This window comes from Ranitomeya imitator, chromosome 3 (assembly GCF_032444005.1).
Source record: "Ranitomeya imitator isolate aRanImi1 chromosome 3, aRanImi1.pri, whole genome shotgun sequence".
NCBI classification, from domain to species: domain Eukaryota; kingdom Metazoa; phylum Chordata; class Amphibia; order Anura; family Dendrobatidae; genus Ranitomeya; species Ranitomeya imitator.
In genome coordinates, this window is record NC_091284.1 from 680,528,777 (window position 1) to 680,550,922 (window position 22,146).

The 22,146-nt window shown below is 45.2% G+C and overlaps 1 protein-coding gene across 5 annotated transcripts in view; it reads right to left on the reverse strand.

Annotated features, from left to right (window-relative positions):
- The window catches only part of DGKA (diacylglycerol kinase alpha), a 348,225-nt gene that overhangs the window by 15,662 nt on the left and 310,417 nt on the right, over positions 1-22,146 (reverse strand). For 4 of the 5 annotated variants that reach the window (XM_069758422.1, XM_069758425.1, XM_069758424.1 and 1 more), the window contains 6 exons: positions 9,915-10,001; positions 8,881-8,954; positions 5,736-5,810; positions 5,385-5,470; positions 3,429-3,518; positions 2,899-3,059 (listed from right to left, as the gene is read on the reverse strand). In XM_069758422.1, the coding sequence (XP_069614523.1) occupies positions 2,899-3,059; positions 3,429-3,518; positions 5,385-5,470; positions 5,736-5,810; positions 8,881-8,954; positions 9,915-10,001 (573 nt within the window). The remainder of the gene's footprint in view (positions 1-2,898; positions 3,060-3,428; positions 3,519-5,384; positions 5,471-5,735; positions 5,811-8,880; positions 8,955-9,914; positions 10,002-22,146) is intronic. The other variant, XM_069758426.1, reaches the window with a different exon arrangement.

A 22,146-nucleotide genomic window follows, 5' to 3' on the forward strand; every position in this document is an offset into this window, starting at 1 on the left:
GAGGAGATGTAAGGGGGTGCCGCACTGTGGAGAGCTTTGTGGGTGAGAACAAGTACTTTGAATTGTATCCTGTAATGAATGGGTAGCCAGTGTAACGACTGGCGAAGAGCGGACGCGTCCGAGTAACGATTAGCCAGATGGACGACCCTGGCTGCTGCATTAAGGATGGACTGGAGAGGGGAAAGTCGAGTGAGGAGGAGGCCAATTAATAGAGTGTTACAGTAGTCCAGGCGGGAGTGGATCAGGGCGACAGTGAGGGTTTTAGCTGTCTCCATGGTGAGAAAAGGGCGGATTCTAGAGATGTTCTTTAGGTGTAAGCGGCAAGAGCGGGCAAGAGATTGTATATGGGAGGTGAAGGAGAGATCGGAGTCAAACATAACACCCAGACAGCGCGCCTGCTGCCGGGGTGTTATTATGGTGCCACCCACGGAGAGGGAAATGTCAGATTTAGGGAGGTTAGTAGATGGTGGGAGCAGAAGAAGTTCAGTTTTGGAGAGGTTGAGTTTCAGATAGAGAGCGGACATGATGTTGGAGACTGTGGACAGACAGTCAGTGGCGTTCTGTAGTACAGCGGGGGTAAGGTCAGGGGATGACGTATATAGTTGTGTGTTGTCGGCATAAAGATGGTACTGAAAGCCAAATCTGCTGATGGTCTGTCCAATTGGGGCCATGTAGAGAGAGAACAGAAGGGGGCCAAGGACTGAGCCCTGAGGTACCCCGACCGCGAGAGGAAGAGGAGATGAAGTGGAGCCAGAGAACAGAACACTGAAGGAGCGGTCAGAAAGGTAGGAGGAGAACCAGGAGAGAGCAGTGTCCTTAGTGCCTAGTGACTGGAGCCTAGAGAGAAGGAGAGGGTGGTCAACAGTGTCAAAAGCTGCAGAAAGGTCGAGAAGAATGAGCAGAGAGTGGTCACCATTACGTTTTGCTGTCAGAAGGTCATTGGTCACTTTGATGAGTGCAGTTTCTGTCGAATGTAGGGGGCGGAAACCGGACTGTGAAGGGTCTAGGAGGGAGTGAGTGGAGAGGTAACGGGTAAGGCGGGAGTATATCAGGCGCTCCAAGAGTTTAGAGATGAAGGGGAGATTGGAGACCAGTCTGTAGTTGTTTGTGCAGGATGGGTCGAGGGTGGGAGAGGGAGAGATTAAAGATTGTAGTTAGGTGACTTGTGACAACTGGAGAGAGAGACTGGAGGAGATGTGAGGGAATGGGGTCGGTAGTGCATGTAGTCGGACGAGAAGAGGAGAGGAGCTTGGAGACTTCTTCTTCTGTGATGGGATCGAATGTGGAGAGTGAGCCAGGGGCAATGAGGGGAGGGATGGGAGTCACTGAACTTAGTTGTTGGGAGCGGATTTCCTGACGGATATTGTCTATTTTCTCTATAAATGTTTTAAACTTAGCAAAGCTCCTATAATACAGAGGAGCGGTCACTTTTTGCTTCATCAGATTACTGTGCAATGATGTAAAGCTTGGAGAAAATATATCTGTACACAGATGTCGACAGAGTCTCTATGATAATGCATGGAAGCTGTACAGCTCTGTAGTAAACGAGCATATCGTCTTCATGACAGTATTAGGGTATGTGCACACGCTGCGGATTACTCTGGGGATTTTTCCGGACTGATTTTGGTAAATCCGCAGGTAAACCGCACTGTGGATTTCCTGCGGAATTACAGCAATTTACTGCGATTTTTTTGCGGATTTTGTGCGGATTCCACCTGCGGTTTTACACCTGCAGATTTCTATTATGGAGCAGGTGTAAACCGCTGCGTAATCCGCACAAAGAATTGACATGCTGCGGAATAAACAACACTGCGCTTCCGTGCGTTTTTTTCCGCAGCATGTGCACTGCGGAATTTGTTTTCCATAGGTGTACATGGTACTGTAAACTCATGGAAAACTGCTGTGAATCCGCAGCGGCCAATCCACTGCGGATCCGCAGCAAAATCCGCAACGTCTGCACATATCTTTAAAGGGAACCGGTCACCCCGAAAATCGCGGGTGAGGTAAGCCCACCGGCATCAGGGGCTTATCTACAGCATTCTGTAATGCTGTAGATAAGCCCCCGATGTTACCTGAAAGAGGAGAAAAAGACGTTAGATTATACTCACCCAGGGGCGGTCCCGCTGCTGGTCCGGTCGGATGGGTGTCTCTGGTCCACTGCGGCGCCTCCCATCTTCATTCCAAGACGTCCTCTTCTGATCTTCAGCCACGGCTCTGCAGTACTTTGTTCTGCCCTCAACAGGGCAGACAAAGTACGCCTGCGCCGGAGCCGTGGCTGAAGATCAGAAGAGGACGTCTTGGAATGAAGATGGGATGTGCCGCAGCGGACCAGAGATGCCCATCCGACTGGACCAGCAGCGGGACCGCCCCTGGGTGAGTATAATCTAACGTCTTTTTCTCCTGTTTCAGGTAACATTGGGGGCTTATCTACAGCATTACAGAATGCTGTAGATAAGCCCCTGATGCCGGTGGACTTACCTCACCCGCGATTTTCGGGGTGACAGGTTCCCTTTAATGAGCCCTGGAGACTCGAGTCCAAAGTGTAACAAAAGCTTAAAGACAATCAACCATTAAAAATATATATGGACACATCCATTCCTAAAGGGGTTTTTCTTTTAGTACTATTTTCCATTCTTTAGATTCCTTGCTTTATTAACTTCATTTTTATTCAAATGTATTTTATTTAGGAGTCTTTATGTATTGGAAGTGAATGTGGCAGTCAAACTGGCAACCATACAGCATAGAGGAAAATAAATGGTAAATAATTAGATATGGTACTTACAATCATATAATCTTACTCTACACTACTTTTTGCAATGAAAATCTGTATCTCCGCATTCCCTAAATGTCCCCGGTCCCCCAAGAAATGCTGATGAGTGCCAACAAATCCGTACGTACCACTCCAATGGAAAAGTAGTTATTGATTATCTCATATGGGACAGGGTCTCCTTTTTCCTCAGTGTTCTCTGGTATCACCTCAATGTTCCATCGGTCCATCAATAATATTGAACTTTTTTCAATATCTTTTAACACTTTAACCAGATTTTCACCATCATATCCTGAAAAGTCAGAAGTTTATATCTGAAGATCAAATTGCATTCACTGCATTTATTTATTTTTGAGTTGCTAATAAGGGAGGTACCAAAACCTCCTCCCTAGAGATTTGTTTTGATATTTATTTACAATGGTATCTTAGTAAAGTGAGAGAAACACTGCAAAAATATCTAATGTAATAAAATACTATTGCTGATCTGTGCATAATAGCAGTATAAATAACAAGTAAATACACAAAGAAATATGGTAATATAGTCAGTTTAAAAAGGCAGAGGGTCCAGACATAATTTCCACCCATCTACCAGGTGACAGTACTTTGGTGTGCCATATCTACTGACCAATGGTACAATAAACAGAACATTAAAAAATCTCACCTCCTCCCCATCTGAGACATCGAGCAAGGTCATTCCCTGTACCCAGAGGCAGTACAGCTACAGGAGGCCTTTGTGGGAGATTAGCTTTGTCTAAGAAAGATGAAAAGGAATGACATGATATCTTTTGCTTTATTTTTGTACTATAGGCAAATCTTTTCCCATCATATATCCAACTTCCATTGCATGATCCTGGCTATACTTAAGGACTAGTGATGAGCGAATGTGCTCGTATAAGGTGTTACCCGAGCATGCTCGTGTGCTAACCAAGTGTTTTTGGCATGCTTGCAAAATATGTTCCAGTTCCATCCTTTCATGTTTTGCAGCTGTTGAACAGCCACGAGGCATGCAGCCATGGGGTTTCTAACATAGTATTTGAGCACACCGAAGACACTCAGTTAGCACACGAGCATGTGGAGCGTCCCCAGACGCAGGGCCGCGGGTTACTCGGTACCGGTCCTCTCTGTCTCGGTTCTAAGGTTGTCACGGTGGCTGGACCCGGCCCGTGACCCTGCTAAGGGGCGTCCAATAAAAGAGGTGATGAAAGTCGGCTAAAGTTTCATGACGCCACCTGTGGTATTCGGTCAGGTCGACCGACGCTGCTTGGGGTCCACTGGGGTGATGTGACGGCAGCTAGGTTTACCTTCCCACAGGTGAAGTATATCCCCAGGGCTTCCCAGTAGTGTAGGTGGCAATGGTGTGAGGTGCAGTCAATAACGAGGACACAGGGTTGCAGTCTCTTTACCTTTTACTGAAGACTTCAGGATCCGCAATCCAGAGCACTGTTAACAGGGCTGTCTGAGACCGGCCGGTCCGAAGGCACATCCAGAGTTCCCTTCGCAGGTGGAAATCAGTGCCTACCACTAGCGACTGTGTGTTGTAGTTCTTCCCTGCTGAGCATTCGGGATAGTCCTCACAACTTCTGTTCTCGTTCTTTCTCTTTCTCTCTCTCTCCGTCCCCCAAGTTTATCTGGATAGGACGCACCCGTTTGACGGGAAGGCTCGGAGCTATTCTGGGACTCTAGAGACGCCCCTCTCCATGCTTGCCCCCTATGTCTGCTTAGGTGATGTATGGTAGACAGCCAACCTATAATCAACTGTCCTGCGGTATTTGAAGTAAGGCATAGAGTCAGTTACTTCCTCGGTGTTAGGGTCACCGGCTACGCGCCTCAGTAGGATGTTGCCGTTCTCGGGGCACGCCTCCTACTGGCTCTCCTTTGTGCTTTGATCTCGTTTCTCACTTTCCACAATATCCTTCTCTTCGTGTCCTTTCTTAGGATACCGCCGCAAGGTAGTGCAGGCGCGGTTCCGTTGCTTTCTATTCGTTCTGCTAGGCCCCTGTCAGGAACCCACCCCTGACAGGTCCTCCCTGGACTCTCCCAGGCTGCGTTCTCTTCTAACTTCCTATCCGACCCCTAGTTTTACCAGTGTGAGGAGTGGCCTAATACATAGTGCCTTTTGCTCCCCCTAGTGGCCAGAGTGTGAAGTGTAATGTGTGCTTGTGATACCTGGTCAGGTTAACTCCTTTAGTGCAATCAGACATAACATCACCCTCCTTAGCGACAGAGCGACATTACTGCAACGACCAGGTCTCTGGGGCGCTGCACATGCTCAGATAACACTTTATCCCAGCACTTTCGCTCATCACTATTAAGGACACATCTAAGAGTCGATCCCAGTACTATGAAATAGCGCATGATCTCGCAGTGCAGTAGTTATCATGCTTCATTAATTATGTACAATTTGTTCTGGTAGAAATATAATAATGCAAGTCGAGAATCGTAACACTGTGTCCTTTGATAAAGCATTATTTTAGCATTGTAATTTTGTATCGTTATGTACTTTGAGGATAAGTAATTGATATATATTAATTCAGATAGCACTGGCGGCATTGGTGTTATTAAATGTAATGTTCTTTCTCCCTTTAAAAAAGAAAGAAAAAAAACAACTTGCTCTTACCAATGGCATCCAAAATCCATCCAACAGTACCATCCCCGCCACACACTAAAATCCGATACTCTTGAACATCCCAGAAGAAATTGAGACTAAGGACAAAAAAAAGGAAATTTAAGATTATAAGACAGGATATTAGGTGTTAAAAGCTTTCCCCAAAACAACTTATTATAGGATATGTTGTCTAAGTGAGTCAAATGGTTCCATATCTTATCCATAAAGCAAAATGGAAGCTGACTGTGCCCAAACAGACACTTCTCCAACAGGAACATATCCTAGTGGTATAGTGTTGTTTGTGGGAAACCCCTTAAATGTATGCATTTTAATAATTGCATAATTTTACTTGTCTTTTCTTACCCGGGTGAAGGCCCTCCTTTAATTAGATTATACACTTGTCGAGGGTTTAGCAAATACTGAAACTTGCGAAGAACTCTGCAGTGAATATGAGAGAAATTCAAGATTATAACAGGTATGTTTGAGTTATTACGGAATATTTAAATATACCGTATAGTGATGGGCGAGTATACTTGTTACTCGAGATTTTCTGAGCATACTCAGGTGTTCTCCAAGTATTTGGGCGTGCTCGGAGATTTAGTTTGTGTCGCCGCAGCTGCATGATTTGCGGCTGTTAGACAACCTGGACACATGCAGGGATTGCCTGTTTGTTAGGCAATCCTCACATGTAATCAGGCTGTCTAGCAGTCGCAAATCATGCAGCTGCGGAGACTAAAACATAATCTACGAGCATGCCGAAATACTCGGAGACCACCCGAGCATGATCGGGAAATCTCCAGTAACGCGTATACTCGCTCATCACTAAAACCGTATATATATATAAAACTGTATAAACGGCAAAAAAAGTGTATATTTAGTTCTGCATAATAAGTATTGAACCCAATAATATGGTTTAATGATCAAGGGATAATAAAATATACTGTAGTTGTCATGGATTTATGCTGATGTATATAAGGTAGTGATTCATTTCTTCAATAAAGGGATCTTTAGAAGCCCTTTATTATTACTCAGGATTGATAACATTTGAACTGCAAAGTTTATTATTATTATAATTTGTATTTATTTTAAAAGCACCCTTAAAGGGAACCTGTCTGCAGGATTGTGCACAGTAACCTACATACAGAGTCAGGTCGGTGCCGTTATACTGAATAAAAAGATTTCCTCCTCCAGGATGGCGCCACCCACGCCTGCGCAATAGCAGCTATCATCAATCTCCAAGAGCTGCTACTGTGCAGGCGGCGCCATCTTTGAGGAGGAAATCTTTTTGTTTTTCTTCTCCAGCAAGATGGCGCCGCCGGTACCTGCACAACAGCAGCCAACAGATCTCTATACACACAGATAACTGCTACTGCGCAGGAACAGCGGGCGCCATTTTCATATTGATTTATCTTTTTTTTTTTTGATCGCTCAACTAAATAAGCAAAAGGGATTAAGCGCACAGTAAACATGCGATTATGATGTAGAGCAGGTGTCATGGCGGGCACCTGCCTGCAGAAGGGTTTTTTTTATTCAGTTTGTGCTGGCATTCATTATGCAAACTAAGGGGCCGGTTACTGAAGGATCAGTGACCTGTCAGCAGTCTGGATTATAAATATGTAATCAGAGCACCACATACACCAGCCCCACCTTAGGGCAGAGAATCTCATTAACACAAAACTGAAAATAAAGATTAAGCACAAGACGGATTTGATCACCCAAGGTATCATTTTATTCAGTATATCGGTGCCGACCTGACACTGTGTGTAGGTTACTGTGCACAATCCTGCTGACAGGTTCCCTTTAACCCCTTAAAAAACAAACATTTAACTTTACTTAACAAAAATTTTACATTAGCCCCCAATTTTTTACAAGGGTAACAAGAGAAAATGAACCTCAAACTTTGTTGTGCAATTTCTGCTGAGTACGCCAATACCTCATATGTGGGTGAAAAGTCCTGTTTGGGCGCATGGCAGAGCTTTGGAAGAGGAGCAAAGCTTGACTTTTTGAATGCAAAAAGGGCTGGAATTGAGAGTGGACGCCATGTCGCATTTGGAGAGCCCCTGATGTGACTAAGCAGTAGAAAGCCCACCCCAAGTGACCTCATTTTGGAAACTAGATCCCTTGAGGAATGTCTCTAAATGTGTGGTAGAGCACATTGAATCCCCAGGTGCTCACAGACGTTTATAACATAAAGCCGTAAAAATAGAAAAATCACATTTTCCCACTAAAAATGTCTGTTAGTTTTAACTTTTTTATTTTCACAAGGGTAAAAGGAGAAAATGGGCCTACAAATTTGTTGTGCAATTTCTCCTCAGTGCGCAAATACCCCATATGTGGTCAAAAACTACTTTTGAGGCACAGTGCAAAGCGGGGACATTGACACCAGCACTGATTGGGCATCGAGCACGAGTCACAACACTGCACGAGAGCCCAGAGACCGCGAGTGCCGACACCGCTGGAACGGCGCCAACATGGGAGGTGAATAGTTTTTTTATTTTATTGGGGCCAAACATTTAGTTCAAGAAGCGGTTGTCCTAGTAGTGGACAACCCCTTTAAGGGGTTAATTCCAGGGTGCTGTACATGTGTACATAACAAATATTACATTTTAAGTAAACAGACTGTCAGAGAGGTCCTGATTGGACCTGCTATCACGGACTTACGATACACAGGGTATTGGGGGAAAAGACAGTAAGTCAAGGGGTTGCAGTGACTCCGGTACTAGAAAGGTGGCAGCAGGGTCATTGCATAGATGAGTTTTCAGGTTCTGCTTGAAGGGTCCAAATATGGGAGATAATAATTGGAGGTGTTGAGGCCCTGAGTTCCAAAGGATGGAGAAAGCCTGGGAGAAGTCTTAGAGGCAATTGGGTGAGAAATATAGGAACGCAAAAGACAGAAGGAAGTCTTGTGAGGACAGGAGATTACGTGTGGGGAGGTAATGGGAGATTAGTCTGGAGATGTAAGGGGGAGACGGAAGAGCCTTGTCAGTCATTGTTGGATAACACTGGATTCGCTTGTGCATTGGAAGCCACTGTAGGGATTGGCAGAGCAGTAGCTGGGGGACAGGTGGATTCATCAGGCAGCAGAGTTAATGACGAACTGGAGAGGTACGAGAGTGTTAGCCAGAAAGCCACAGAGGAAGATATTGCAGTAGTCAAGGTGAGAGATGATGAGGGCATGCACCCACATTTATATTGAAAGATAGGGCTGGTTGGGGGGCTGATGGAGATGGAGGAAAGATGATTGGGTTTGTCCACACTGAGTTTTAGAAAATGTGATGAGAAGAAGAAAGTTATAGCTAATAGACACTCAAATCTATGTAAAATGTCAAAATATTTATGGGGAGAGATAGCTTCTCTGATATCTGTATAGTGGCCAGTGAGACTCTGAGATAGCAATGAACCAAGTTTTTAAAATTGTGTAGTTTGTTATTTATCTATTGAATCAGACTGAATACATATGCAAATAAAAACTTACTTTATGCGTGATACTTAGCTGTAATTCACTCACCTCTCTCCCTGTTTACCTCCACTCTTCGGGTTGACAAAGACAAGTAAAGGGTGTGTATCTGACATTGGTACAATCTGAAAATAAAATAATAATTGCAAATTCAATAATATCTTTACTTTTTAAAGGAGTTGTTCAACAATCAAAACTTCTCACCTCTGTTATCTCCATTAGTCACATAAACTTTCATCAGAGTGCTTGCACAACTGCTGCTCCATTAAAACAGGGGATGAAGGACTCTAACTTTGTGGTGGTCCTGGCAATAAGTAATCAGACACTTATCACCTAATTTTTGGATAGGTGATACGTTCTGATTGTGGGGTAACCCACTTTAGGGGTTATCATTAGTGATGAGCGAGTGTACTCGTTGCGTGGGTGGTCTCCAAGTATTTATGACTCCTCAGAGATTTAGTTTTCCTCGCAGCATCTGGATGATTTGTGACTGTTAGCCTGCTTGATTACATGTGGGAATTCCCTAGCAACCAGGCAACCCCCACATGTACTCAGGCTGGCTAGCAGCCGTAAATCATTCAGCTGAGGTGATGAAAACTAAATCTCCGAACACTAACAAATACTCGGAGGTCACCCAAGCGTGCTCGGGAAAACCCGAGCAACGAGTACACTCGCTCATCGCTAGTTATCATGAAGACAGTCCATTTCCTTATACTCTATTAAACCATATGTTTGTCATAGATAAAGAATTACTACTTGTGAGTCTCCTTTCCTCCATGAACCAGGGTGAAAAGTGACTTTCTATGAGAGATCCTTTCGATGCATCTGACACATTCAGGAATTTCATAGATGACTATTAATTTTAATTTCCAGCATGTAACAATGAACATGTGCCCACAGCAGGGAATGCATAGCCAAATGAGGCATCCATTGGCACTTCAGTTGATAATCGAGGCTTAGATGAACAGGACCCATCAGCTGATCATAAGGCTGACTCCAGTAATAAGGGTTATCTTTGTGACATTTAAAGTGCAGTACAGCAGTTTACTAGTAACTCCACCATAATGGCGCTGAAGACACCTTACCCGTAATGCCTGACCCTCTGCCGAACTGAAGCTCTGGGCCATTTCTTCTGGAGCAGCAATAAGATTCTTCTGGCTGTTCTGTCGTTCCTGAGAGTAACAGAAGTAAAATAGGAAAATCTATTAAATGATACAGAATATTAACCCCTTTACCCCCAAGGGTGGTTTGCACGTTATGGACCGGGTCAATTTTTACAATTCTGACCACTGTCCCTTTATGAGGTTATAACTCTGGAACGCTTCAACGGATCCCGGTGATTCTGACATTGTTTTCTCGTGACATATTGTACTTCATGATAGTGGTAAAATTTCTTTGATATTACCTGCGTTTATTTGTGAAAAAAACGGAAATTTGGCGAAAATTTTGAAAATTTCGCAATTTTCCAACTTTGAATTTTTATGCAATTAAATCACAGAGATATGTCACACAAAATACTTAATAAGTAACATTTCCCACATGTCTACTTTACATCAGCACAATTTTGGAACCAAAAATTTTTTTTTGTTAGGGAGTTATAAGGGTTAAAAGTTGACCAGCAATTTCTCATTTTTACAACACCATTTTATTTTAGGGACCACATCTCATTTGAAGTCATTTTGAGGGGTCTATATGATAGAAAATACCCAAGTGTGACACCATTCTAAAAACTGCACCCCTCAAGGTTCTCAAAACCACATTCAAGAAGTTTATTAACCCTTCAGGTGCTTCACAGGAATTTTTGGAATGTTTAAATAAAAATTAACATTTAACTTTTTTTCACAAAAAATTTACTTCAGCTCCAATTTGTTTTATTTTGCCAAGGGTAACAGGAGAAAATGGACCCCAAAAGTTGTTGTACAATTTGTCCTGAGTACGCTGATACCCCATATGTGGGGGTTAACCACAGTTTGTGCGCATGGCAGAGCTCGGAAGGGAAGGAGCGCCATTTGACTTTTCAATGCAAAGTTGACTGGAATTGAGATGGGACGCCATGTTGCGTTTGGAGAGCCACTGATGTGCCTAAACATTGAAACCCCCCACAAGTGACACCATTTTGGAAAGTAGACCCCCTAAGGAACTTATCTAGAGGTGTGGTGAGCACTTTGACCCACCAAGTGCTTCACAGAAGTTAATAATGCAGAACCGTAAAAATAAAAAATCATTTTTTTTCACAAACATTATCTTTTCGCCCCAAATTTTTTATTTTCCCAATGGTAAGAGAAGAAATTGGACCACAAAAGTTGTGGCACAATTTGTCCTGAGTACTCTGATACCCCATATGTGGGGGTAAACCATTGTTTGGGCGCATGGGAGAGCTCGGAAGGGAAGGAGCGCCGTTTGACCTTTCAATGCAAAATTGACAGGAATTGAGATTGGACGCCATGTTGCGTTTGGAGAGCCACTGATGTGCCTAAACATTGAAACCCCCCACAAGTGACACCATTTTGAAAAGTAGACCCCCTAAGGAACTTATCTAGATGTGTGGTGAGCACTTTGACCCAATAAGAGCTTCACAGAAGTTTATAATGCAGAGCCGTAAAAATAAAACAAAATTTTTTTCCCACAAAAATAATTTTTTAGCCCCCAGTTTTGTATTTTCCTGAGGGTAACAGGAGAAATTGGACCCCAAAAGTTGTTGTGCAATTTGTCCTGAGTGCGCTGATACCCTATATGTGGGGGAGAACCAGCGTTTGGGCGCATGGGAGGGCTCGGAAGGGAAGGAGAGCCATTTGGAATACAGACTTAGATGGAATGGTCTGCAGGCGTCACATTGTGTTTGCAGAGCCCCTAATGTACCTAAACAGTAGAAACCCCCCACAAGTGACCCCATATTGGAAACTAGACCCCCCAAGGAACTTATTTAGATGTGTTGTGAGAACTTTGAGCCCCCAAGTATTTCACTACAGTTTATAACGCAGAGCCGTGAAAATAAAATAAAAAATTTCCCCTCAAAATTATTTTTTAGCCCCCAGTTTTGTATTTTCTCGAGGGTAAAAGGAGAAATTGGACCCCAAAAGTTGTTGTCCAATTTGTCCTGAGTGCGTTGATACCCCATATGTGGGGTGAACCAGCGTTTGGGCGCATGGGAGGGCTCGGAAGGGAAGGAGCGCCATTTGGAATGCAGACTTAAATGGAATGGTCTGCAGGCGTCACATTGCGTTTGCAGAGCCCCTAATATACCTAAACAGTAGAAACCCCCACAAGTGACCCCATGTTGGAAACTAGACCCCCCCACGAACTTATCTAGATGTGTTGTGAGAACTTTGAGCCCCCAAGTGTTTCACTACAGTTTATAACGCAGAGCCGTGAAAATAAAAAATCTCTTTTTTTCCCACAAAAATTATTTTTTAGCCCCCAGTTTTGTATTTTCCCAAGGGTAACAGGAGAAATTGGACCCCAAAAGTTGTTGTCCAATTTGTCCTGAGTACGCTGATACCCCATATGTTGGGGTAAACTCCTGTTTGGGCACACGGGAGAGCTCGGAAGGGAAGGAGCACTGTTTTACTTTTTCAATGCAGAATTGGATGGAATTGAGATCGGTCGCCATGTCGCGTTTGGAGATCCCCCTGATGTGCCTAAATAGTGGAAACCCCCCAATTATAACTGAAACCCTAATCCAAACATACCCCTAACCCTAATCCCAACGGTAACCCTAACCACACCTCTAACCCAGACACACCCCTAATCCTAATCCCAATCGCAAATGTAATCCAAACCCTAACCCTAACTTTAGCCCCAACCCTAACTGTAGCCTTAACCCTAACCCTAGCCCTTACCCTAGCCCTAACCCTAGCCCCAACCCTAACCCTAGCCCTAGCCCTAACCCTAACCCTAGTCCCAACCCTAACCCTAGCCCTAACCCTAACCCTAGCCCTAACCCTAACCCTAGCCCTAACCCTAGCCCTAGCCCTAACCCTAGCCCTAACCCTAGCCCTAACCCTAACCCTAGCCCTAACCCTAGCCCTAACCCTAACCCTAACCCTAGCCCTAACCCTAACCCTAGCCCTAACCCTAATGGGAAAATGGAAATAAATACATTTTTTTCATTTACTTTTATAGCGGGTTTTTTAGCGGATTTTTATGATTGGCAGCCGTCACACACTGAAAGACGCTTTTTATTGCAAAAAATATTTTTTGCGTTACCACATTTTGAGAGCTATAATTTTTCCATATTTGAGTCCACAGAGTCATGTGAGGTCTTGTTTTTTGCGGGACGAGTTGACGTTTTTATTGGTAACATTTTCGGGCACGTGACATTTTTTGATCGCTTTTTATTCCGATTTTTGTGAGGCAGAATGACCAAAAACCAGCTATTCATGAATTTCTTTTGGGGGAGGCGTTTATACCGTTCCGCGTTTGGTAAAATTGATAAAGCAGTTTTAATCTTCGGTTCAGTACGATTACAGCGACACCTCATTTATATCATTTTTTTATGTTTTGGCGCTTTTATACGATAAAAACTATTTTATAGAAAAAAATAATTATTTTTGCATCGCTTTATTCTGAGGACTATAACTTTTTTATTTTTTTGCTGTTGTCGCTGTATGGTGGCTCGTTTTTTGCGGGACAAGATGACGCTTTCAGCGGTACCATGGTTATTTATATCCGTCTTTTTGATCGCGTGTTATTCCACTTTATGTTTGGCGGTATGATAATAAAGCGTTGTTTTTTGCCTCGTTTTTTTTTTTTTTTTCTTACGGTGTTTACTGAAGGGGTTAACTAGTGGGCCAGTTTTATAGGTCGGGTCGTTACGGACGCGGAGATACTAAATATGTGTACTTTTATTGTTTTGTTTTTTTTATTTAGATAAAGAAATGTATTTATGGGAATAATATATATATTTTTTTTTTCATTATTTAGGATTTTTTTTTTTTTTTTTTTTTTTTTTTACACACTTGGAAATTTTTTTTTTTACTTTTTTACTTTGCCCCAGGGGGGGACAATACAGATCGGTGATCTGCCAGTTTGCACAGCACTCTGACAGATCACCGATCTGTCTGAGAGCAGTGCAGCGTTACCAAGTGCCTGCTCTGAGCAGGCACTTGGTAAGCCACCTCCCTCCCTGCAGGACCCGGATCCGCGGCCATTTTGGATCCGGGACTTACTGCAGGGAGGGAGGTAGGAGACCCCCGGAGCAACGCGATCACATCGCGTTGCTGCGGGGGTCTCAGGGAAGCCCGCAGGGAGCCCCCTCCCTGCGCGATGCTTCCCTGCACCGCCGGCACATCGCGATCATCTTTGATCGCGGTGTGCCGGGGGTTAATGTGCCGGGGGCGGTCCGTGACCGCTCCTGGCACATAGTGCCGGATGTCAGCTGCGATAAGCAGCTGACACCCGGCCGCGATCGGCGGCGCTCCCCCCGTGAGCGCGGCCGATCGCGCTGGACGTAATATTCCGTCCTTGGGAATTAAGGCCCACCCCACATGGACGGAATATTACGTCCAATGGCAGAAAGGGGTTAATGTGGCACCCCTAGGGGTATTTGCCACAAAAATAGTTACTGACACTAGACACAAATACTAAAATAGCAAAACTGCACTACCACCTCCGGCCAGAAGGGGGAGCTCCAGAGACTCCCCTTAATCCATTCTGGTCTGAGAGAAGAAATGGCAGTTGGGCTAAGGAGCTGATAGTGAGAGGTCATACAGCTGAATTTCTAACAGCCCTGTGACTGTTACCAGGCCTAAATCACCGGCCTGAGGAGAAGAGGGACAGAGAAAAGGGACATTGTGAGAACCGGGTAGCATTAATCACTACCCAGAACAGGCGCAAAGACGGATACCGGATCCGTGGCTGTATTCATTATATATAATACAGCAACCGGAAAAACGTGAGGTGATATCAGCTTCACTAGGGCCGGACGCAGCAACAGACACAGAGTTCAGCGGTACTCCCAGAGGGGGGTAAGCCGATAAAAGAACTCGGGTTGCCCGTCGAACCAGGACCCGGAGGGGACAGATTGGGCCGGCAGCCAGTTCACATACAGCAGCAGGGCCACACAGAAATTGCGCACAATAAGAGGCGAAGACCCCGGCAGGGTCAAAGTAACTCAGAGTTCCCATACAGACTCCGGTGACAGGACTGGTTGTAAATCCTTTTATGTTAAAGTAAACTGGTTAAACGTTTCAGTTCCTCAGTCTTTCATTTGGACAATAGCCATCTATCCAGGATCGGGATCATCGCCGCTGGGAGAACCTGCTGCTGATCAAGTAAGTGCCTGTCCCCTCACGATACCCCTTACACTGTGCATTGCCTGAGGCCACAGCACCGGGTCAAGCCACCCGTGACATCCCCCTCAAGAGACAGACCCCATTGGTCCGGTGCTGGGTATCCCGGTCTCTTGGGCGTCACAATTGGCGTCACGAACAGGATCTAGCCAGCCCGTATACCGGGTATTGTGTGCCGTGATTGGAGCCCAAAACTGTGAAAACTTGGATGAAAAATCTTGAAAATTGACTTAATTAAAGAAAAATCCATTCCCCATTGAAAACTATTGAAAGTGACTTTTCCCCATTGGTTATAATGGAGTAAAGATGGCCGCCATCCCCTGAGGTAATCACTTCATAACCGTTAGGCACGAGACTGTTTATTGAGCTACGCCATCACCTGAGCCCCAGTCTAACTGAAAAACTTCAGAATCCACCATTACAGAGCGCGCGGCGGGCGGGAGCAGCAGGGGGCGTGTCATTGTGGGCGGCACCAAGCTGAGCGCTCTGACGTCAGAGCAAGGGGAAAATTGATCCTGCTGCACAGCGGAACGAATCTACACTATCCCGACGGAAGCGGAGGACCGGAAGGGTCCGGATTAACTAAGGGGGCACAGTATGTCGCAGTACGGAGACGCCGCAGCACCCGGCGACACTAATGCAGCTGAAAGACAGAATGTCGATAGAGAGTCCGGTAGCGCAGCGGTGCAAGGAGTGGCGCCCATCATGCCGGTGCTGATGCCATATACCCCGGGTGGCCCATGGCTTCCAATGTATGAAGGTGAGCCTAATACCCTTCACGATTTCAGAGAAAAGATGCTGGCCCATTTTGACATGTTCCCTGTGGGTGAAGTCCAGCGTGTTAGTCTCCTGATGATGCCGTTAAGTGGCCATGCTAAGCGAGAAGTCACAGCATGGGCAGCTGATCTAAAAGGCACTGTTGAACGCATATTTGCTGGATTAAAAGCTACATTTGAAACCACTGCCAGCAGCAAAGCTAAAGTACGATTCTTTAATTGCAAACAAAAAGTTAATGAGGGCGTGAGAGACTTTGCCTTAAACCTGCAGGAAGCCCTTAAATCACTTACGCTGGCTGAACCCATTTTTAACACCGGAGCGGATAAACTGCTAAGAGATCAATTTATTGAGGGACTCTACACCCCTTCTCACCGGGGGCATGTGAGCATGCTTGTTTTTAAGAACCCTCAATTGACATTTGCCCAATTAAAGGAGAGCGTTATACGTCTCCAGCTGGCAGAGGCACCTCGGGATCAGGAGCCTGCGCAACTCATGGCAGAGGCTCCTCAACAACATGGAGTACCAGTGACATCAGCTATGTCCGGGGCCATTGCTAAGCCCCTGGGGCCCAGTACTAATGAGGCTCTTCAACAAAAGCTTGACTCTTTAACTGATGTTGTTGCTTCAATAGCTAAAACCATGCAGGAGATGAGAGGACCCAAGATGGAGTTGTCAAACCGTAGAGAAGGTGTTCCATGGATGAGACCCCGGAGATACCCGACATGGAGAGGAAGACCCCGCGACCGCTACCAACCGGATGGACAGCCCATTTGCCGCCGTTGCCAGCAGCCAGGCCACTTTGCACGAGATTGTGATTTAAACGGGAATCCTCTGGGAATGCGGGCCGCTTCGCAGGAATGAACTTTCAAGGCCCAACACCCTGGCACGACAGGTACATCGGAGGACGACCCATTATCCCTATCATGCTGGACGGAATGCCCCTCAACGCTTTGCTGGACACAGGTTCCCAGATTTCATCTATACCGTATATCCTTTATAAGAGGTACTGGGCTGATGCAGATATTGATAAAGGGCCCTCTGATGTTGAACTAGATATATGGTGCAGTAATGGTAAGTTGGTACCGAAACTAGGATTCAGGGAGATGACCATAAAGATTGGTAAAGTAGAATTGAAGAAACAGGGTATAATTGTTGTTGATGTTGACCGGCGGAACTGTGAACCAACTGTATTGATAGGAATGAATGTGTTAGAGAACTGCTTTTCCGAAGTCATGTCTGTCTTACAGCAAATTGCTGAAACTGCCCAATCCTGCCAGCAGAGAGTTCTCCAGAGGGAAATAAAAGTATTGATGTTAAGGCAACAGGTAGAAGTTGCAGGTGGAGAAATCGGCAGTGTGAGGGTAAGTGATTCAACGTCTATTGTAATCCCACCAAAAACAGAAATGCTGGTATGGTGTAGAGCAGCCATTGGTACTAAGGGACGAGATTATCAAGCCTTAATAGAACCAGTGTACACCGACAGCAGGCCCACTATACTCACAGCACGAGGGATAGTCGAGGTACACCGGGGACGAGTGCCGGTACGACTTTTGAACTGTGGAGAGGAAGAGGTCACTTTGCCAAGGTATGCTACAATGGCAAAGCTATATACTGTTGACAACAATGCCATCACAACCATTGAGCCCTTAGAACCAACCTGTCAGGTGGAAGGCAATGGCTCAGATGGAGAAATGGAGGATTGGTGCCAACAGCTACACGTGGGCATAAATTCAACACCTACCCATCAAAAACAAGGGGTGTATAGGCTAGTGACGGAATATGAACAAGTCTTCAGTAAACACCCATTGGACTTCGGACGGATAGAAGGGGTAGAACACACAATCCCCACAGGTGACCATCCCCCAATAAAAGAAAGATATAGACCCATACCGCCCGCTCACTATCAATGTGCAAAAGATATGCTGAGGGAAATGAAACAGGCCGGGGTAATAAGAGACAGCTGTAGCCCCTGGGCGGCCCCTCTAGTGATTGTCAAAAAAAAAGATGGAACTATGAGAATGTGCGTAGACTACTGGCAGATTAATAACATCACCCATAAAGATGCCTACCATTTGCCTAGGATAGAAGAGTCCTTGACTGCTTTGAAATCTGCTAATTATTTTTCCACCTTAGACTTAACAAGCGGGTATTGGCAAGTCCCTGTGGCTGAGAGAGATAAGGAAAAGACGGCATTCACCACACCAATGGGTCTAAGTGAATTTAATCACATGCCGTTCGGACTCTGCAATGCATCCGGTACCTTCCAGCGGCTGATGGAATGCTGCCTCGGACACAAGAACTTCGAGACCGTCCTCCTGTACCTAGATGATGTGATCGTCTACTCAAAGACTTACGAACAACACTTAAAAGACTTGGCAGAAGTGTTTGAAGCCTTATCCAGGTATGGCATGAAAATCAAGCCATCCAAATGTCACCTTCTCAAGCCAAAGGTACAGTACCTGGGACACATCGTGAGTTCGGAGGGAGTAGCACCGGATCCCGAGAAAATAACCGCCATAAGGGATTGGCCGAGACCTACCAGCGCAAAAGAAGTGAGGCAATTCCTGGGATTGGTGGGTTACTATCGCAGATTTATAAAAGGATTTACCAAGTTGTCAGCACCCTTGCAAGACGCCTTGGTAGGGCAGACGAAGAAACCTTCAAACCGAAACCCTCCTTTCCAGTGGAACGACGAAAGGGAAGACTCCTTTGAACAACTAAAGAAGGCACTAACCGGAGAAGAGGTTCTGGCATACCCAGATTACCATCAACCTTTCATCCTCTACACCGATGCCAGTAATGTGGGACTAGGAGCGGTGCTGTCACAAAAGCAAGAAGGTCGGGAGAAAGTCATCGCCTTTGCAAGTAGAAAGCTCCGGCCTACTGAAAGAAATCCAGAAAATTATAGCTCCTTCAAATTGGAACTACTGGCAGTAGTTTGGGCTGTGACGGAACGTTTCAAACACTATCTGGCCGCTGCAGAATTTATTGTCTATACTGACAACAATCCGTTGACCCACCTGGACACAGCCAAATTAGGTGCGTTAGAACAGCGATGGATAGCCCGGTTATCTAATTACAACTTCAAGATCAAGTATCGAGCAGGTCGCAAGAATGGAAATGCCGATGCCCTATCCCGGATGCCACACTTGAAAGATGTAGAAGAAGAAACGGGGGAGCTTGAAGAAATTGAACTACCAGCCTTCCATCATCCCAAGGCAAAACATCATCAGTCAAGTACCTATCAGAAACAACAAGAGGTGAATTTTAATCCGTTAGCACACCATAGATGGGCTGACACCCAAGACAGCAATCCGGCTGTGAAGTTGGTGAAGGAACTGTTAACTGAGCAAAGTGCATATCCCGATGAGGATGCCCCAGAAGAGACGCATCAACTCTGGAAAGAGAGAGGCAAAATGTTCCTGTATCAAGGGAAGCTCTGTAGAAGGTACACCAATCCGAAAACACATGAATTGGTTTGGCAGATTATCGTGCCTAAACAAGATGTCAAGATGGTCCTCGAAGCTTACCATAATGGTGCTGGTCACTTTGGTTGTAAAAAGTTAGAAGTACTTCTAAGAGAAAGATTTTATTGGGTCGGGATGAGAAAATCAATCGAACAGTGGTGCAGAAATTGTGGCCCGTGCAACCTCAGAAGAAACGATCAAAAGAACCAAAGAGCACCACTGCAGCCCATAATCACCAAACAACCACTTGAACTTGTAGCCATAGACCACGTGAAGTTAATACCAAGCCGGTCCGGCTATGTCTATGCCTTGACCATCGTGGACCATTATTCACGCTTCTTGGTAGTAGTACCCGTAAAAGATCTGACAGCAAAAACAGCAGCCAAAGCGTTCCAAACGTACTTTTGTAGACCCCATGGATATCCGGAACAGGTTCTCACCGACCAAGGTACAGCCTTTGAATCAGAGATCTTCAGAGAATTCTGTAATCTGTATGGTTGCAAAAAGATCAGGACGACGGCCTATCATCCACAAACAAACGGCTTATGCGAGAAGATGAACCATATTGTAATAGACCTACTAAAGACTTTACCTGAGACAGAAAGGAATCAATGGCCAGAGAAATTGCCTGACTTGGTGGATCTGTATAATCATGTCCCGGTGAGCTCCACCAACTGCACCCCAGCTTACCTTATGCGTGCAAGACCCGGCCAATTACCAATCGATCTAGAAATGGGAATTCTGAAACCAGACGCAGAAGTTCAAGACTCTAATTGGGATATCCTACGGCAAAAGCAGTATCGCCAAGTGCAAGAGAGTGTGGAAAGAAGCCTTCAGCAAACTAGAGAAAGACAAGAGCGAACTTTCAACCAGAATGCTCTAGCGACCCCTTTAAGACCGGGTGAAAAAGTGCTCAAGAGAAACCGTCGAACCAATAAACTAGACAATCAGTGGGAAGCCGTACCCTACACAGTTTTACCAACAAGAATGGATAATCCTAAAATGTGTCTCATTAGCAAAAACGGAGGCTTAACATCTGTACTAGTGTCAAGAGACAATCTTAAATTGTGTCCAGAAGCATTGAAAGAGCCAGAAGTTGTCCAGCCAGAACCAGAAGTTATTCAACCCATACAGGTTCAACCAGTAAAGGAAAAAGAAGAGGAAATGTATCACACCTGTATAGGAGACTTTCCCAAAACCCTACTAACATACCATGGTGCAGTAGTGGTTCCCATGGTGGCCTTTTATCCAACACCGAACCCAATACCAGAAGTCCCAAGACAGGAAGAGGCTGACCCCGTACTACAGGAGGTTCCAGGCCAGGAAGAACAGATTCCTGATCAGAGTAATCCCATTCACGGTGGACTTGCCAACTCCATAGTCATGGAATTATCTTTAGCAGAGCAGGCAGATACTACATCCGCAGTAGACAGTAGTACACCACATGAAGAGATACCGCTATTACGTAGATCACAGCGTAGTACCCAGGGTCAATTACCGGCCAGGTATGCAGATTACCAACTATAAAGCTCATAATGTGAATTGTATATATGTTATGCCGTATATAGTTAAACAGAAAATGTAGTATAGTCATTGTTATTATTCTGCAACGTTTAAGCCCAGTACCTACAGAGACTTGTCTGTATGAACTTCTTGCATATTCTTGAACTTGTTATCAGCCCGGAGGCACTAAATCAAAGCTCCGGAAAGACTGCTTTTTGAACTTTGCTTTTTGCTCTTTTTGAACTTTCTTTAGACTTTATATTGAGTACCTTCAAGGGTAGAACTGTATTAATGGACGCTATTTGAAGTGACTTTTTACAGAACTCTATTTTTGTTCCCTTGAGTGGTTTTTGTAACTTTTCATTTTTAAGACTCTGTACATATTAATTGTTATTTCAAAATGTTATCGTCCCACAGTCCCGGAGTACTGTTCTTAACTAAGGGGGAATGTGGCACCCCTAGGGGTATTTGCCACAAAAATAGTTACTGACACTAGACACAAATACTAAAATAGCAAAACTGCACTACCACCTCCGGCCAGAAGGGGGAGCTCCAGAGACTCCCCTTAATCCATTCTGGTCTGAGAGAAGAAATGGCAGTTGGGCTAAGGAGCTGAAAGTGAGAGGTCATACAGCTGAATTTCTAACAGCCCTATGACGGTTTCCAGGCCCAAATCACCGGCCTGAGGAGAAGAGGGACAGAGAAAAGGGACATTGTGAGAACCGGGTAGCATTAATCACTACCCAGAACAGGCGCAAAGACGGATACCGGATCCGTGGCTGTATTCATTATATATAATACAGCAACCGGAAAAACGTGAGGTGATATCAGCTTCACTAGGGCCGGACGCAGCAACAGACACAGAGTTCAGCGGTACTCCCAGAGGGGGGTAAGCCGATAAAAGGACTCGGGTTGCCCGTCGAACCAGGACCCGGAGGGGACAGATTGGGCCGGCAGCCAGTTCACATACAGCAGCAGGGCCACACAGAAATTGCGCACAATAAGAGGCGAAGACCCCGGCAGGGTCAAAGTAACTCAGAGTTCCCATACAGACTCCGGTGACAGGACTGGTTGTAAATCCTTTTATGTTAAAGTAAACTGGTTAAATGTTTCAGTGCCTCAGTCTTTCATTTGGACAATAGCCATCTATCCAGGATCGGGATCATCGCCGCTGGGAGAACCTGCTGCTGATCAAGTAAGTGCCTGTCCCCTCACGATACCCCTTACACTGTGCATTGCCTGAGGCCACAGCACCGGGTCAAGCCACCCGTGACATCCCC